Raw genomic sequence first — 19,790 nt, 5'->3', positions numbered from 1 at the left:
GGAGGAGTGGAGACCTTAACTGTAAATGTCAACAACACTTAACATTGTTGTTTCTACTGCATAAGCTTCTTGCTTGTATCATTAAAAGAAGATGGGAGACCTTTCCACTCCACAGGGCTTACTGCAGGCATCTCACAGGGTCTACCTTCTGCCTGCCTCGAAAGCAGGCAAATTGGGCTGTTCATGCACTCTCAAATGGCCAAGAGAAGAGGCTGTAATTTTTCAAATGGTGCATACTGGCCATCTTCCTCAAAACTTAGCAAGTCTACATGCCCTTATTGCCAGCAGTAGGTATTTGAACATCATGCATTAGGTCAGGGAACAGTGTACTGCTGCAGTTCTTCGTGTTTGCCCTGCAAGACATGGTCAGTGCCCATCTCCACTGGTAGTCACCCAGCTGCCACACCTCTAGCTAGCACTTCTGCAGGACTCGGGGTATCAGCTTCAGCTTTTGGGAATACACTGACTAGAGTGAGGTTGATAGACATCCCTGAAGCATGCCAGTCTCCTCTGCATATGGGTCCCTATCCCACAATAACAGAATGCCACATGCACGTCAGCTTCATGGGGAGAGCAAACTAAACACTACCAATCCTATGGATTAAACAAATCGCAATATTTACAAACAAGCTGTAAGCACGATCCCAGTGCAAACTTTTTTTTTTTTTACACTATCCAAAAGTTCAGCTCTGTATAAAGGTCCTTCTTTGGCTTTTTTTTTCCTTAAGATCTCGCTCCATACAGGAGCTGAGGAGTGATCTTTCACAGATGGATTTGCCACCCTGGTGCCCAGCTCAAAGCCATGGACCCAAGTCTTGCCACATTTCTGTCTTCCAGCTCTCTCCCAGAAACACCATGTGCAGCTGTAGACATACAACATTATTTGTATCTTAGTGAAGCTGGGAATCCAGTGAGTACAACAGGTGTCAAAATGAGTCTGACATTCCCTGCACCACTTCTTTTTATTATTGATCAGTTAACTTTGAGAGGTCTATGCAGGAGAAAGCAGCTACAAAGACTTCCAGAACTTTGAAGCAAATTGCAAACATGTGAGCTGGCTCTCAAAGACAGTGAACTACAAACTGCAGGAAATGTGTCCCCAAATCACACCTTGTGTGTAAATGCAAGAGAATGGTTTCTTGAGGTCATTAGCTGTCCCAGATTTAGGTGGTTTACTTACGATATACCTTACTAACAACATGACTGAAAACTGCCACTATTTCCAATATCCCACTGATGATTTTTAATGGTATTAAGACAAGAGGCATATAGTGTGTTGCATAGATGCAAAACACAAAACAAAAGAAAAAAAAGAAAGACTGAAGGTACATGGTAACACCCTAACAATTTTAGGAAAACCAGGCATGTGTTAAATGTAAGCTCCAGAAAGCCCTTAAGGTCTTTTTTTTATAACAAGATATAAATAAAATACATAACATTTGGACTCTTCATTTACATCGTAGTTTTGAAGCCTTCAGGGATTTTTTTTTCAAGCTTTTCTTCACAACCAAGAGTTTGTTTTTTCAGAGTAAAAGCTTAGTTCCCAACATAATCCCAGGGCTTGGAAAGTTGGAACATTAATTTAAAAAACAATTATGCCAAAAAAATGGGCAACATTTTGCAATAACCAAGCATTAACCATTTTGATCCAAACTCAAGTTTGATGCACAGGAAGCAATAAAGCCTGTAGAAACAGGCTAATTCATGCCAAATGAAAACAGTTCTTGAAAGATTCACAATGTGCTGTCCAAAGACAAGGGGGAAAACAAATACAATTGTTACGGAGGGCTGTTCTTCCCTTTGTTACTGCATTTTTGATGCCTCTTCACAGGTGGCCAGGCAATGTCTTCAAGGCCAAAAAACTCAGTAACTACTATGGGGATTTCTAATTCTCCCGACCCTTGCAGAAGCATTAAGATGTGGCACTTCAAAACAGAAGAGACAGAGGAGACCCGCACTTCCTTTTAGGAAGTAAAAGATAGGAATAATATCCATGTCTCAATTATACTTCAACACTTCTGGGAAGAACTCCAATATGGAGTCACCCAGTTAACTGCAAACTTGGGGTTTGAGATCTCCCTGAGGCACCTTTCCCTTCTCAGTGGGTTGGGAGAAAGACTATTCTTTAAGCACATTCAACAGCAAAGCATCGACTTTGATTGAAATAAGGCACTGCACTGGAAGGTTGTACTTTCATGAAGAGAGCTCAAGAGTGAGAGTTGATTTAAATTCAAAATTCACAATACAACTTCCCTTTAGACACTTTATTCAGCAATGAAAAGCTGATCCTCTACCTCTTCTGAAACTTTTAATTTTTTTTCCTTCAACCCTCTTATTTAATTTCTTGAGGCTATAAAATCAGCTAGATTCCCTGGGGAAACAGCAATATTTTTATAGCTATATTCCCATGTGATAATGGCAACTATTACCAATTTTGGTCAAATGTAAAATTCTAGTGGAAACTAGTTCAGAAATTTGCTTCAAACTCAAGAAGAAACAACAATCTTTTGTTAATACCTACTCTGAACAGAACTAACAGCTATACATGCTTGTGCTTCTTGCGTAGTTGTTAAAGGAAGAACCCATGAAGAAAAAAAATGCTCACAGTAGGAAAATCATCTGTACAACAGAGTACAGCTTACAAAATAAGGACAAGGTTGGAGAATTAAAGCAGAAAAGAGACACCTCATTATCAAGCAGACCCAGTCAAAAGTAGGGAAGGTGTCTGCATGTGGTAATAATCCAGCCTCTGTAAAGAGCTGGAAGAATAGGTTGGAAAAGACTTACTTTTCTGATAGTTTTTCTTTGGGTCAGCTGTAAATTTCAATTGTGGTGTCCAAGTGACTATGTTTTCTCAGAGATAAAGTATTGCTCATGCCAAGAAAGTTGATGTGGAAGAAAAAGCTATGCAGGAAAAGAACACGCATGAAAAAAAGAAGAGATTTTCTCCCGATAACATTTTGATATGCCAACTTTTGCACGCCTCAAAACTCAACATTTTCACTGAAGATTAATGACCTCTCCCCCATGAGACTAATGAAACCACTAAGCAGCACTGAACCATGGTTCTTCCCAGAAGCACTAACACAAAAGAAAACATCCAAATAAAATGAGTACAAGAACAATTAACCATTGCACAATATATCTATTAGCACTAGTGCTCTGTGCAAAGACTTGATTTCTTTGTCACCAAACATGTCACCAATTCCAGGTGCCCTTCTTGTAAAAGATGAAAATACAAAGCCTCCTGGCCAGTAGTACATACTATATTTGATAAAACTGTAGCACTTCAAACATGTTCTTAATATTTTCTTATCACCATGGGGGAGATATTGCTGCCTAGATTCCTGGTGGGAGGCAAATTCTGAGATGGTGACAAGACAGTCAGTCCCTAAGAAATAAGTATCACCTTCAAAGACAAACGGATGTAGGGCCAACAAAGCAGCCTCTCTGCTTAAAACAATCTAGCAGGAACAAAGGTAGAAGACCTATAATTACTGCTAAGCAATGACACAATTACTGACTAAATGCATGGAAGAGGTATTACATGGATCATGTCTGTTTAGTTTTTTAGTGTATGCTGTGCCATATGTTTTCACTTAAGTTAAAAAAAACACTGCAGCAACTCTCCCATCCTCATTACACAGAGAGGATGCCAGATACTAGCTACTCTTTCTTATGAAAGCCTTTTATATTCTTTAAGCCACATGTACTGAGAAATTCTATTAATAGTCAGGTATTTCTCCAGTCTTGTTTGTTGCCCTTCTCCAAATAACTCTTTCCTTTTGCTTTAGCTACAGAGGTAAATTTGGGGAGGAGGCCCTCTGGGATTAATAATCTCACTAACACTATAAACAGTTTTTCCATTGCTTTTTTATTGACAAATTTAACCCTGAAAGCAGTGCATATGCTAGAGGATCTCTGCAACAATATGGATGGTATGTGCATATTCATACCTCTGCAAGTTCCACTGATAGAAGCACTCCTAGAAAAGGGTGCAAATACAAAAGAAGACATTTCAATTTCAATTAAAAAAATAATCTCCATGTAACTAATTTAAGAGCCTGAGATTGCTGCACTCTCCTTGCTCTTCACTGAAAAAGCTGCAAGAGCAGCCTTGGTGGGTGCTGGGAAAGAAGAATTCCTACAAGCAAATTAGAACCGCACAAATGGTGAAAAGTGGGAGGCACTCCAACACCCCAGCTAATGACAAAACAATAGCCTGGGACACTGGAGGGTGCTCGGCAGCCTGAGCTGTCCCCCACAGGACATCTTGACATTTGTAGCTTTTAGAGTTCCAACTTCTTGTTACAGTTTGGTCTTAACAACTCTTAAAGTTGACTAATTTCATTGTGTTCCTGAATGACATCCCTTGCTTTGGCTATATACACATTAACAAACAATCAGCAGCAGGGCACGGGCCCACGCTGTCCTACACGAGTCCATTCTACTTAAGTTTTAGCACAAGCCCCGATGGTTTTCATCAGGGCCAAAAAATATCCTCCTCTATAATTCTCATGAATTCATGGGGTCACAGGCTAATACAGGCCAGTAACCTTTCTTGATAGGAAGCCTAGATATAGTCACACTCTTTTTGGGGGGTGCAGGGAGATAAACTGTTTGAACAATGAGCTCAACTGCCTTCAGGACCACAGGACAAACATTTTATTTATTAATAGAGATGGAGTCACCATTTCCAAGTGCTCACAGCGGCACATCCCTTTTCTAGATTCTGTCAAGTCACATAGTAGAGACAAGCTCAACATGGCACTAAAAGTCTCATTTTTTAAAGTAAGTGCAGTCCAGTATGACACTGGCCTGTTTGACATGGTCATTCTTCATCATTTAGAAAATCTTGATTCAGATTCTGAAAGATAATCTCATACATTCATAGTCAGCTGCAGAAGTCACTGGGTGAAACCTAGAGCCACTGTTACACAGAAGGCCAAACTACATACTTGTAGTGACCCTTTGGGGTGTCAAAACCTAATATACTTACACGTCTTCAGAAATATGACATATCTATGACTTCCCCTATTCTCTGCACACAGAGAAAGCTAGAGTTCCCACAAAGGGCTACAGAATCCGTGATGAATGCAATGACACCTTCTGATCTGACACTGATCTGATGTATTGGCTGCAACACTCCTGACAGTGCTCAGCTCTGCTTTTGTCCCAGGTCACTGGGGATTAGGATCAAGTAATAAGGATCAATCCTTGGTCCAGATCTTTGGTGAACAGAGGCAGAGTCAACAAGTACAACATGTACTAAAACTCTCCACCCATTTAAGACAGTTTAAGAAAAAGGTGCAACCACTCCTCATAAACTCCTCTTCATCTATTTCTAATACCTTGTAGAGGACACTCAGAGACCACTATTCAAAGAATTTGTGTAAGACTTCCTACTGCATGCCTCATCTCAGAAAGTCCTGTTCATAAAGCAGGAGGGTCACCACTTGCTTATTCCTGTGCTTCTTTCATTTAGCAGACAAGTAATCACTAAGGTGGTTAACTAACAACAGCAGCAGCAGTTTCCAATCTGACACGAGATGTGCATTATTCCTACTGCAATAGTCCATTTTGGAACCAACATCCTTTGGGGGAAAGTCTAGAAACTTGCATATTCAGAACCATATTCACCTTGAAGGCATCTACACACAAATGCTCTTGGAGAGAGTGGAACACTCTGATCAGAAAACCCCCTTGCATGGGCTAATGGCCAAATCAGAAAATGACCAATGGAGAAAAGGAGTGAGCATTCCTTCATGAAGAAACACAGTTAAGCTTTCTACGTTACACTAAGTACTTTTTAGCATCTGGAGATGGAAGAACTGTCTTTGCAATCAGATTCTTTTTTAAGAAAATGAAGATCCCTGATGAACTGTGTCAAAATGATCAGCATACTGCCTTCTGCTTGATATGATCACCTTTAAAGAGCAGTAGTCCTGCCCTGAAAATTCCTGAGCCATTTCTACTCTTTCACATGTAATTTATACAGATGTGTTACTCCAAATTAGTGCAGCTCAGTAGACAATGCTCCTCAAAAGCTGCTTTCCCCTAAAGATTGCAAGACTTGGTCTTGTAATCTTGGAATTGTTCTTTGTTGGACCAGTAAACACCAAATGATGGATGAAAAAGGACTTCTTTCAGGTTTTTTTTCAGAGACAAAGCAAAGAAAAACTTAGCTAAAAGTCTGAAGAACAGAGAGAAACTTTAACAAGAGAAAGCAGAAATTGTGGATTAGCCTCCAGGCTGCTAAGGATCTCTTGAATTCTAACTTTAGTAGTGTCAAGCTACCACAGATTATTGTCTAGAAGTTTCTTGAAACTTGCAGCACTGCTGAAAGTGAGCTCATCCTGCAGCTATATTTCACACACAAAAAAAAGCCATTTTGCACTTGGACTAGACCACAGTGACTTGAAAATGCTGGGTGATATTGACTGAAGTTCTCAGCAAAATCTTCCCATCACCAGGCCAGCTAAAGTCAGTGTCTATAGACGCCGACCGCCTTTCCCAGCATGATGCACGTCGGAAATCCCAGCTGATGGTGTCACAGAAGCGCGTAGAGCAAAACTCCTGCCCCATCTGTTTCAACACAAGCACATCTCTCTACACTTTCTCAGTCACCCCGACTACTCTTTTTCCCATGCACATCCCAGCTCTGATAGTCTTCATCTCACACCAGCACGTGACTGAGCTCCACGCTGCCTGCCTGGGTCAGTTGTTTGGATATCATTAGATTGCCCTGACTGAAAGCCCTAATGAGGTGCTGATCCCATCATCCAATCACTCAGCTGAGCCAGAATGCATCCCGTGGGACAGCCAGAAAAGACTGATGCAAGAATTCCAAGTGATGTGTAACATGAAAGGGCGCCATTCGCATCGCTAGGACTCACAGCCTGTCAGCACGGCCATTAGAAATCCTGGGCTACAGAGATTTATAATTCAACCCTCCCACACACAGAACTTGCTCCAGACTGAAACTTGGCACAAAATTCAGTCCCAGGAGGGCATTAAAAAAATAACCCATTCAACGGTTTCCATCCCATGGCTTCAGCTCACAGCCATTTAAATAATGGCAATTTCTCATTTCTCTTTTTAACTGAGGAAATCCAATATAAAATACCAGATTTACATAACATTGCAGTGGTGATACAAGCTGGCAACAAACCCAGAGAGAAGGCTGCCAGAGCCATTCCGTCATCCCCTTTTGGTGAATTTCTCCATTTGGATTCAGTTTAACAGAATGATTTTTATTAGGTCTAGCTGACATCATGTGTAATCTGCAAATCCCACCTCCACATTGGTCGGGCAGCTTGCCCTAGCTTTGTACACCTTGTATGCCTGTTAGAAGGGGACAAGCCCTCCTGTGGTCAATGCACCCTTCCACTTGTGCTGCCACTGTTACTTCTTTGCTGCAAACTCTGCTGGCTGATTTAGAGGACAGTAATTAGTTGCCTATTGAGCTCCAAAAGACTGACTGGACAAGGAACGGACATACACAAAACAAAGAAGGGAACTGATGCAAGCCAAAAGAAATTTGTCAGTAGGGTCTTTGATTTGATCAGAGATTGTTCTGACAACTACCACACACCTGCTTCCAGGGAGAGAGACAGACCCAAGCCTATTGTGGGTGCAGTCCTTTCTCCACCAGGTATTTCAATTCCTATGGGGACCATCTGTAGTCCTGAGTTTGTCAGTGGAAAAAAAATCTTGGAAGTTGATGCAATGACACAAACACTTCTTAATAAATACATCAGACTTCAGGAAGTCTGCAGCAAATCACTGTGGTGAGCATAAGCCTTCTGCTCCACCACCACTCACCCCAGAGAGGCCTTTTTTGGTGGCACATGCGGGACAGCAAGGAGCTTGTGTCACCCACAAAATATATCATTGGTTGGGTGGGCTACTGGCTTCCATCTCATCACCACCAGCACCACTCCTGCTCTCCCACAGCACACCTGAGATGCAGCCCTTGCTGCCACACTCCAGCTGGAGGACAGGGCATATTACAAATCATCAACAAAGCATCTGAATAGATTTTTCATGCTTGTTATACAAGTCAACAAGTAGCACAACTATAAAATAATTATATGACTAAATGCTATGAGAAGAAAATGGAGGTTTATATCAGTGGTCAACCCCAAGGCTTCAAAACTCAGAAAGAGGAGTCCTTCTTGTTCTTTAGAGAATTACTGACTTAAAGGTACTTTAAACCAGTTTGGACTCTCTGCTGCTGTCAGAAAAGATGCTACAAGATGCTATGGCAGTCAGTGTCAAAATGTTTCTTCCAGAAAGTGGTGGTAGGTCTAAATTGCCACTGTTGCATTGACTCTCCCCATGTACTAAATCATCCTCCCTGAGACCACCCTCTGAGGTCCACCTTCCAGCTGTGAAAACCCTTCTGGGTTTCTGAGAGCTACATGTGCAGTATTTCTCTTGAACAGGGGAAAAAAGGCTGACCTGAAGGGACCACCTGAGCTTTCAAAATGGAAAAACAAGATGGGCAAGCATCTGCAGAACCACCTTCTTTTCCAACAGCTGCACAGTTTTCTCATACCTTGTCCTTTAATTCCAAAGGGGGGTACAAAGTCCCTGATACGTGCCCATTTCCTGAAGGAATCATCCAAGAACATTGGTGCCGGCTTCGAGAACCTGAGAAAACCAGAATGAGAAAGAAATTAACTCCTGAACTAGGAAGGAAAAATTTCTGTAGGGAGGTTGACAGAATCCATACCTAAGTGCTGATTCTACATTCTCACTGGCAATACAGTAACATGGAAGATTTTACTTTTACCCAAAGGCGGCTGGAAGTGGAACAAATCTTTCAGAATTTGTGCCATGAAGACACTCAAATCACCCAAGTCATGAGCCTGGCAATGACTTCCACTCAACAATTTAGAACATCCCCACTACTGTTTGGCTACTAATTTAGCTACAATAAGATGTAAATTGCAACCAGAGCTTAGACAGTTGTACTTCTAGCTTTGTAAGCACAAGCCAATTCACGTGCTGTCTACGCGAGTGTGTCAGGAAGGGGTGCCGAGTTGCCTTTATATTGTTCATTACACATATGAGTGCTGCTCTGTGCAGGTGTGAATGCACTGGGCAAATGTGTGTGGAAAGCAAGGCTGGGGTTATCTGCTCTCATGGCTGCTTCTGCCTCACTCACATACAGCAGCTATCATAACACAGGCAAGAAAGGAATGGTTCAGGAGATCATGAAGAAGCATTTAGTTTACAGAGAATGGAAACTCAGTACAGATGTAGGTGTTTTCTTCTGTATTCATTAACATATAAATGATTCAAGAGAGGTCCTTGCCAAACCAAACAATTGCAATCTATCCAAAATCACTTACAAAAGAGAGAACTACTCCTTCTTAACCGTGTCATTATGGGAATACATTATCCTAATTACACCGCCAACAGACAAACACAGCAGCTACTAAAAATTTGTCTCTTCTAGAAACAATTAGTACAGCGGCCAGATAGAAGGAAACAATTAGCAAAAGAAACTACAGAAATATTAACTTTCATATGGAACCGTTTCTGAGTGCATTGTATCAAGATCACTGCTAGAAAATATGCTAATACTATTAGAAATCTGTTCATTCAATCATATCACAACAGCAGCAGGGATGTTCTGGATCAAAATCAATCACACTATGCTATAGAAATGAAGAAAGGAATGTATTGCATGTTCAGATTCAGAGAGTACATCTCCACTACAGCCATACTGCAAGTGCAATGTACACGTATCTGAAATAGATACAGCCTGGCTAACCTAGGTACTGGTAGCAGGATAGATGTAACGCACTGGTTTAACCCTCCCTTCAGGCTGTTTTTGCACTCAGCATGCAGCTCCATGCTACTGCAATCAGATAACTTTTGGGCTTGAACTACCTGATTTAAGATAAACTCATTTACACTATGCCACAGCCAGGCACAGAGCAGCAATTTCAGATAGCAGCACAGTGAGGAAAGGACGGAATGAATTCTGAATTATAAACTGCTCAAAGTACAGTCCTATCACAGATGCCCAGTAATCCGGAGGTTGCAGAAATCTCTGGGAAGGGGGAAGAGAGACCAAGAGTATTTAACAAAACAAGAAGACTCAAACTCACCCATGCATACCGCTTCACATCCACTCATGCAAACTTTAATAAGATCATCTATAACCATAAAAGCAGGATGCACAGATTACATAGCTGATCTAGAAGGAAAGGAATGTTTTTCCAGAGCTGAGGATCCGAAAGGATATATGTAACTTTATCTGGGAAAAGGTGGGGAAGATGTGTTAGATATATTAGAGCTTCTGAAGATCTTAAGTAAAAAAACAAAAAAATCACAGGCCTATAAAAAAAAAAAAAAAAAAAAGAACAGGATACAATAATACTCCGAAAATACCCTAAAAACGTCAATAACCTGACAAATTAGTTCAGTGTTTTTGCAAGCATCTTGGTGCACTGAAATATAAGTATTATGTTACACTGGTGGGTCTCCAAGGAGTTCTCTCCACCTCCTTCCAACATCAATATGAGGAATCTTTGCAGGATTCTCATACAATGCAAGAGCTTTTATATAACCTGAATGGCTACAGCACAGATGTTCACAGCTCTTCCTCTACAGCTACTACTTGAAGTAATAGCAGAAGCCAGGTCCCACAGAATGGTCCCCATTCTGCCCAAGCAGCAGCCGCAGTGAAGGACGACTGCATGGCCTAGGGGTCACCAGCACCTTTGGGCTGGTTTCTTAGGTCACCGAGCTACTCTGGTTGCTGCTGTGGCATGCCATCTTCAGGAAAAACTTGGGTGCTTCAGAAAATGCATATATGAGCAGGTTTTATTCTCCTCTCAAGAATCAAGAGGATTCCCTACAATAATGCTACAAAGTAGTATAGTGTAAATAAAAAACTTAACCAGTTCAGTTCACCTATTCAAGAGCACTGCACGAGAAAGAAGGTACAGGCTGTAAGGTCAGGCCTAATACAGAAGTTGGTATTATTTATAGATGCAATTAACTGGCCTACTTGCAAGTCATACACCATGAAAAGACAGTTCACAGTAGTCTGATATGGAGTATGGAGTGTCTCTCCCTAATGCAGATTGCCCCTTACAAGGTGCCTAGTAAAACCAGGAGGAAGGTCATATCCTCCTGGGACTCCCTGGGCCCCGAAGTGTGGTGGTGCATTTCTTCCCCCTCTCTGGGTTGATCTATGAACTTGGGAAGTCTTGCTAGGCCTTAGCATAAGTGTAATGAGTTGGGCAGTTAAGCATCCCTTGACTATACCAGGAATTCTTGCATGGCTAAGATAGGGAGCTGCACTGACTGTACCAAGGACTCCTGTTGCCTGGTGGAGGCTGGGGACGAGAGTAGGGATAATCAGTCATTTCCTGACAACCTTGTGACATATCTCAGTCCTCTCCTGACAGCCTTGGAGCATCCCATATCTGAATCTTAAGTCACTCTCTGGCAGCCCTGGAGCCTTCCTTATCTAAACCATAACTCATGTGAAAGTACCAGCACAGCTGGGATCCCAGTAATTTGCTGATGACTAAAACCAATCATCTCACAAACCTGTAAAGAGCGGTACTAAGCAAGACCCTTTGAGCTCTCCTGGACCACAACAGGCTGTGACCAGCATCTCCCTCTGAGTGGGATGCCTCTCAGAGCTCGCAAACCCTTCAGTTTGAGAAGATTAGAGGTTTGTCGCCAAAAGCCGATGAGACTTGGGCTGATTCTCTTTGCTCCTTGAGGCTCAACCTTTTGCCCATTGAGAAAGATGCTGAAGCATTTGATGTGAATATTGTCACTGAACTTGACGGGAATTTTTAACAGGTATACCTCTTTTACTTGCTTATGTATATCTCTTAGTGTCTTTGTGCATATGTGTGTGTGTAGTAACCTGAATATTCTATGGCAATTATATTACAGATATTGCTTTTCAAATCTATATATAAGTTACTGTTGCGAACTTTATTTGACTGTGAATGAATCTCAGGCTGCTAGTATACTCATATTGACCAAGTCTGGGACTAGGAGTTGATCCATCTGCATCCAGACTCCGACAGGAATTTAGAAAGCAAGGGGGTCTTCTCTGAACCTTGTGACTCAATGGGAGGGTCTGCCCTAACTTTTTACATTCCTGACCTCTGTACCAATCACAATAAATCAATTCTAACCCAATTTTCCTTTGCATTTTTCTCTCTTAACCTTTTGCATTGTCGGTTTCATAGTTTTAGTTTGATTCTAACTTAATTTTCCTTTGTACATTTCATCCATGTATTAAGTAAGAGTGAACCTTGCCATCGAATTCTGTGAGGTCACACTTTTATATAAATTCCTATTCAATCATTTTTGCTAATACCATTGATGGTGGTTCTTTAAGCGGTCCAAACCACTCCATTTTGCAACATGACGGGAGTTCCCATAATCAGCTGAAGCACTAGCAGGACTGATCTGAGGTTCCATGGTGTCCCTTCTGCATGTGACAACCAGGGGACCAAAGTGATGCCCAAAGAGAAGGGTGAAATGACCACTGGCCTTTTTATTGTATTTGTTACAAGTAAATGTAGAGATTTTTCTAGCAGAGAACACAATAGCCTTAGACCACCTACTATTATTTGGTAATATTTAACACTACTGTACCCAGAGCTAGGGAAACTGACTCATACTTTTGCTTCATTTAAGAGGGGGACAGTTCTGGGGGAAATATTTTATCCACGTGGGGAAAAAAGGAGCAAATTAGAGGATATTTAGCTCCCATAAATCTTGAAGGTAATTCCATTTTTGAAATATTAAGAAATCACGAATGCTGTAAGCTCATGATTTATGAAAGCGCTTTGCCATCTCAATAAATCAGAGCAGGCCAGAACCGATGTCCAGCAGTGACAGGGAAATGCTGTCTGCCAGACCTCTCCAGGAGCATGGCTGTTCTGTCTCAGCTCTGAAGCGCATCTGGCATATTCTAGGACCCTTCAGGAAATATCAGGATATGCCTCAAACAGGCCATGGGAATGTTCTCTACAGAGCACCTAAAATACATTCCAAGGAATGCGTGGGAGTTTGTCAAACAGAAAAAGTAAATGTTTCTCAATGATCTTAAATTTTGTATCCAGTGAGCAGCTTGCACACAGGATGCTGCGTTTTACCCGAGTCATCTCTCACAGCTACCTAAATGCAGGTTAGCTTCACCGACAACCACAGCTCCAGAACTGAAATAGGCTTGTGCTCTATGGGCAAGCAGCATGTAAAGGGAGAGTTTTGATTTTTCAGATTTAAATTTTAAGCACTTCCTCTCTAGCCCACCCCAAAATCCAGAACAGACATAAGGCAGCCTCATAGCACAAGACAGCCGTGAAAAGATGAGACATTGGTGTGCTTGTGGCACATACTTATGACCTGCATGATTTGGGAGACAAATGCCACGCATCTAAAATCTCTAGTTTGAATGGTATACCCTGATAAAACAGCAAATGACATCTAAATAGACTAAATGCTGGATATGATAATTACAAGGTATAGTCAAATCTCTTCCAGCTCTCAAGCTTGTATTCCTTATACAAAGACATTAATAAAATCTCTAACACAATTTGTCACTGCACACAGTGAAAGGAAGTGTGCTGCCAGAAAACTGTTCTTAAACAGGAATCTATACACATAAGAAAGTGGTATATATATTTGTACCTAGGGGATTCCGGCTTATGCAACAAAAAATTACATTTCCAGTTATTTTTCTCCCTGACAAGTAAGAAGAGTTGTGACCCCAAAACATTCTACCTTGAAGGCTGAACTAGCCTGCCAGAAGCTCCCCAGCCAAGTTTTCTGACCATTTGCATTCTGTCCTTGACACACAGATCCATTCACAGATACTCCTCTTTGATGTATGCTGAGGTATTCAACATTGGCAGCACTAATTTCCCAAAATATCTTGCAAATCCTAGGCTAGCAGTGCTGCTATTCAAGGTAGCTATTGAACAATTTCAGACACTTAATATTGGCTAGAATCTGCTCCCTAGTCCTACCTGCTGCTTTCAAGGTAATACATGTGTAGAAGAGAGTAAGCTAGAGCAGACAGAAAGTAAAATAAACAAACTGATTTATAGCCGTTGGCTTTAACAAGGAGGGAGAAAGACATGGCCAAGTCCCTGAAAGAGAACAGGAAAAGATGGCACCATGTTTCTAGAAATCATGACACTAAGGAAAAGCAGACTGGCAGCCACTAAACTCCACTGTGGGCTTATTTCTCAGGTATTTCCTCCCCCACCTCCTCCTTTAAGCTGCCCTGCCCTTTTGTTTCTTCTTTAGTTAGGGAGAATCAGTAGCGAAGGAAAACTGGAAGCTGAAGAAAAAAAACCAAACAGTGCTAGAAACTAATTTTGTACATAACCTGCACATTGCATTTGTAAAAGGGCATGAACAACCTTGGGTTTTTTTGTTGTTTTGTTTTGGTTTTTTTTTAACCCTACAAAAGAATGACTTATTTGTTCTGGTATGACTTCTATCTTTTGTTTGCTTATGCTCAAAAGCATCCACAGTTAGACAGAAGGCACAAAATCTACCAATTTTATTAATAAAATGGCTGAAATTGGCTGAAACCAAAGCACTGTAGCAGTGAATAATTAGCTCTGATAGAGGCATTCCTAAAAGTACAGAGAGAACATCTAAACTAACCTTTTCCTTTTTCCCTAGTGAGACCTAGATGTATGTTCTCTCCCTTGCCTCCCTTCTCTGGGGAACAGCATGGTGTGATAGCATAGGGAATGAGGAGGTTTGTGATGTCCTGATTTCACATTTCTTATTGACATTAATCCTCTGTCAAACATCCAAGCAGCTCAAAGATTCCTCAAGCAGCTGAGAAATTTAAGAAATCGCATTAATAAGGATTAACCCCATCCTACAACCAACATACTTCTTTTCCTAAATCAGCAAACAAACGAGCCAAAAAACCAGATGGCTGCAAGAAGAAAATCTTCAACAGTAGAGATCAGGCCAAAAATCAAGTTGGTCTTAGCAAACTGCAGAAATGGTCTAAAATAAAATCAGACAATATGGTAAAGACAACTTAGCACTGAAGAATGGTTGGTCAGTGCACCCTACCACTGCCATTTGAGACCCCTAGTTCTTCTCTTGGAAGTGACAGTGAGCCACTGATCCCTATCCATTTTCTCCCATGCTATTCATGCCTACAGACCCTGAGTGTACCTACAGCTGTCCCTTTCAGGTTGAAAAGTACTCAAGTTCTTGGGCATTCTCTATACAGATGCCACTGAATTATGCAGCGGTACAACACTGTTTTCCTTTGTTCTCTTCTCTGCCCTTTCCTAATAACTCTACCATTTGGGTTTTGTCCATTACTGAGCTGGTGTAATCACTCGTTCCTCTGCAGGTCTGCAAGAAGGATCCTGAGGTGCAAATCATGGTCCTTCCTTCTGACAGGAAGGGGCAGTAAATGCCACAACCACTCCAAAAAATGCCTTTGAACAGGCTTTATTACATAAGCAAAGAAAAGGAAGTGCCAGGTAAAGTCCACTAAACAAAAAAACCTCTACCTGTCCATAGGCCACTTAGCAGTTATCCCGGGTATCCCAGCCTCCGCCCCGGGAATGATTGCTCTGTACCTTTGAGGCACTCTGGAGCATCATCAGCCTTCTTGCCCTCTTTGCTCTCCATACCTAGTAGGTTGTTTAAACTCATCGGTGCAGGCATTTTCCCATTGCCTGCTCGCTGCTCTATTTAGAGCCGGACCAGCGGCTCCAACATATCTTAAAAGGCCTCCACACTCTGTGCTGTGGTTCATACACAGAACATTGTCATACTATTGCAGAAAAGATAAATATCCTACCATGACTGAAAAATGTAACTGTCACAGCTGTAAAACCTGTTAAATACTCCACTTTATTCAGGATCAGAAAGCATCAACTCAAGGACCGTGCCCAGTTCTGACCCTCACACAAAAAACATGAACAAACTGGAAAAAGGCCGTAGGAGAGCTGTGAAAAGGATCTAAGGTCTAGAAAACACGATCTCTGAGGAAAGCTAGAAAAAAATGAATTTGTTTAGTCTAGGGAAGAGAAACTGAAAGAGGACATGATAAGCCGTTAAATATTACAAGGCTACTGCAAAAGAGAAAGGTAATATCTCCATATCTCTGGTAAATAGAAGTAGTAGCCCTGGGCCTAAAAATGCAGCAAAGGAAACTTAAATTAAACATTAGAAAAAGGTTTCTTATGCTTGGGATTATTACACATTGAAAGCTATTGCCTGGACATGGGTTACAGCACTTGCATCAACTAAATTGGTTTGTGATTTTACTGTATTATTTTCAGGAACAAGTTTACATCTATTAAGCATGATCTAGCCACAGCTGTACCTACTTTTAAGAGGGAAAATTAAATAGATGATCTTTTGAAGCTCTGCACAGGTCTATTTCTTTTAAAACCATTTTCACACTGGGCTAACATTGCTAGGAGGTGACCAAGTACCCAAGCTACAGTCTGCTGTAGTTGGGAATCAAGAGCTACCCTTCAGACTCTTTGTGCTTCTCAAGTATTTACCTTCATATATGGTAATCAAATTTCAGTACAAACACTACTGTAGATAAGCAGCACATGAATTCTGCAAGCCTGTTGCCTGCCAAGACTGCTTTCTGTTTGTACCCTGTACCTTTGTGATAAACAGGAAGACACGTAAAGTTTAACCTTTCTGCAGTCGTTAATATCTTGGGCTTATGCACCACCAAGACACAAAATCAAAGACTGATTTAATATCAGCTCACTCCCTGCTGCTAACTGACTACATTCTGACATGTATGAAGTCCAACAAAGTGTCCTGAACAGCTTACCCATATAATGCAAATAATCATTATGGGGACTGGAAAGTTTTGAGATAAACTTTAAAGACAAAAAGAAATCAGTTTGCCTGCTCTAACAAAATCCTCAGACTTTCCTACTGGTTCTCCAAACATTTCAGACAAAAAACACACATGCACACAAAAAAATAACAAGAAGCTTGGTTTAAAGTTTGGCTTCCTTTTTTGGGGGGAGGGGGAGGGAAGCAGCTATAAAATTCAGACAAGGCAGAAACTTTGTCCTGACCTGCCTCACGTTGCAGCATATAAGACAACATGCAAAATTTGTCATTGTTCACCGAACCCTCCAATACCAAAACACAATTATGCAAGGGTGAAAAGCTGACTTCTAGACAGCGTAGAATGATGTTAGTTTAAAAACCAGTCTCCTAACATAATTTTAATGTCATAGTTTGGTTTTTATGTGTTATTGTCAAAGATGCAAGATTGAATTACAGCTAGTTTTTCCTACCGAAAGCCAGGTGGGGTGTTCAAGGCCTCTGAGGGAGCACTGAGCCAAACAGATGAGATTACATGGTATTTGGAAACATGATGAAGGTGAGCAAAAGCAGACTGTAATTACTGCCTGAGTTTTCAAAGCCTTTTGTGCAAATAAAAAATGAGATGAGGAGGGAAGGAGAAAGGATCCAATCCTCCCTAGCAGAAAGAGTTAGCTCACATGGAAGATGCCAGCCAGCAACTCTGCCAGTTGGCCAAAGTTTAGCACAATTATGCTCCTGCTCACATTCCACTGGGACAGCAAGGAGATTGCTGTTTCTAACAAAAAAGAATAGGAGAACAGTCATCTAGGCTAATTGCTTCTGTGCAACATTGCACTCCCAAAAGGCAGGGTATCTGTTTTTTCTGGTGAAGATCTAACATACATTCCAGAAGACTGCAGATGATGGGCACAGTTCCCATCACTGACCTGTTGTCTTCCGTCATAGATACTAATTAATCAACTGTTCTGTCAAATGCAGTGACTGCACTTTGCTTTTATAAAGCCATCTTACTGTTCTCTTTATTCTACTTGCAGAGAAAAGTTAATCCACAGCCACGCCAATGCCAGCAATCCTCCTCCCCACCCACTGCTCATTCCTCCCACCACTGGCATTTTTGACTGCCTTGAGCTGCTGGCAGCCTTGTGGTAGAGCACATCAAATTGCACTTCACTGTTTCAAAAGCCTCTGATCTTGTTTACTCCTACCACATTATTTAACGTACGTATCTATCTTGATGTTATCCTACTGTATCAGACCAATTTTCAGATTTCAAAGCATTAAAGGGAATAGTAAAATTTTTAGTGGCTAATAATGCCACTGCAGAAGGAGCCTGGAATACTTAATTCCTCCATCTAGAACAAAGAACACATACAATTTTTGTGATTGTATGTCAAGAAAGCTGAAAAGAAATTGGTACATATGTAGGGAACAGGACAATGATGAAAAAGAGCCTTCCACCATCAGCTAAACCAGAAATGCACATATTGTTTAGCACTGCCAAGCACAAGCACAGAACAGATGTGACTGTTCTGTCCACGTACAGCACAGGGGATGCAGCATGGAAAGGAAAGAGCTATTGAAGCTAATGAACAAATAGGCACAAAAGACAAATGAGTATTACCGTGATACAGCCAGCTGAAGATGAAAATAAGGTCACTAACGTTTAAAATGGGTAAGCTCCAAAACAGCCTTGTGATGGAAGCCGAAGAAGACAGGAAAGTACAAAACAAATGACTTGAGGTGAAGCTTGGTAAGTTTATGAAAGGGCTTGTATGATCTGGTGTCTGCACAGGCAGGGGATTGGACTTCGTAATTCATTTGGTTCCTGAATGCCTGATGTTCCTTCACCTCTTGCTCTTATCCAGGTCAAAAATCTGCTTGGGGCAAAGATTTCCTGCGTAAGTCTTACTGTAGTGAGGATGCTGGCAGAAGAAAAGTCAATTTTTCAAGCATTGTTACTGAAAACAGATAGGTTGTTCTGAGTGAAAAGAGTGTTAATTTTTTCAAGGTTCATATACTTCCAAAATGATCAATGCCATTTCAGAACGTAGACAAAAAAATCCCATTAAGATGATGTGGAAATTATTAATCTGCTGCAAAGGACACACTATGACATTAACAGAGGTATCGTCAGCTCTTCTGATTTTCTTACACGTAGTGCAATATTCTGAAAAGTTCTACATGACGCAGTTGCTTGTATCACACTCCTGGGAGAATCTCAGCATTCATGTTAAAAAAAAAAACCCAAAGCAAATAAAAAATATTTTCCTAGCCTTATAGTTGGAAATGAGACCTCAATAACTAATAAAGGCTCAGAAACTTGGGGAAAAATAAAAAGAAACCATTATTTTCAAACTGTATGCATTTTCTGTCCTGACTCATTATTACTGAATATTTATAGGTTGCAATTCTCATCAGTGCAACTCCCTACAGTGACTTTAAGGTGTTCCAGAGAAAGCCTCCCCAGTGAAAATGCAGGCAAAGGACAAGCCTGCTTTCAGACACAAACAGGAAATGAAAGCAAAACAGTAAAAGTGAGGGGAAAAAAAGTCTGTAGAAGCTATTGTACCAATAGTTGCCTACAGCACACAAGACAGGCAGATAATTAAATGCAAAGAAACAAAGACAAGAAGTAAATTGTTCAGCTTCTTTGTACACTATATAAATTGATGCTCAGAGACGATCACACATAGTCCATTGTGATGTTTCTTACAATTTTTGTCAGTTATTTTAATTATTTTTTTTTTCAGTCATCACAATCTGGGTTTGACATAAAAAAGTGGCATAGCAATGACAATATCAAATCAAGTCTACAGTTTTGTTGAGAAAACAGGAAGATACGAACTAGAAACAAGAATGAAATCTGCAGTGAAAACAAGAAGGGACTGAAAGCATCGGAGATGCTGGCCAAGCATGGGAGATGCTGGACAAGCACAGTT

The 19,790-nt window shown here is 41.0% G+C and overlaps 1 protein-coding gene across 12 annotated transcripts in view; it reads right to left on the bottom strand.

The window, feature by feature from the left end:
• ST3GAL3 (ST3 beta-galactoside alpha-2,3-sialyltransferase 3) overlaps positions 1 to 19,790 on the bottom strand; it is a 194,393-nt gene that overhangs the window by 69,083 nt on the left and 105,520 nt on the right. For all 12 annotated transcript variants that reach the window (XM_075039262.1, XM_075039267.1, XM_075039265.1 and 9 more), the window contains one exon: positions 8,561 to 8,655. In XM_075039262.1, the coding sequence (XP_074895363.1) occupies positions 8,561 to 8,655 (95 nt within the window). The remainder of the gene's footprint in view (positions 1 to 8,560; positions 8,656 to 19,790) is intronic.

The sequence above is a fragment of the Buteo buteo genome, chromosome 10 (assembly GCF_964188355.1).
Source record: "Buteo buteo chromosome 10, bButBut1.hap1.1, whole genome shotgun sequence".
NCBI classification, from domain to species: Eukaryota; Metazoa; Chordata; class Aves; order Accipitriformes; family Accipitridae; genus Buteo; species Buteo buteo.
This window is presented reverse-complemented; position numbering and strand designations above follow the sequence as displayed.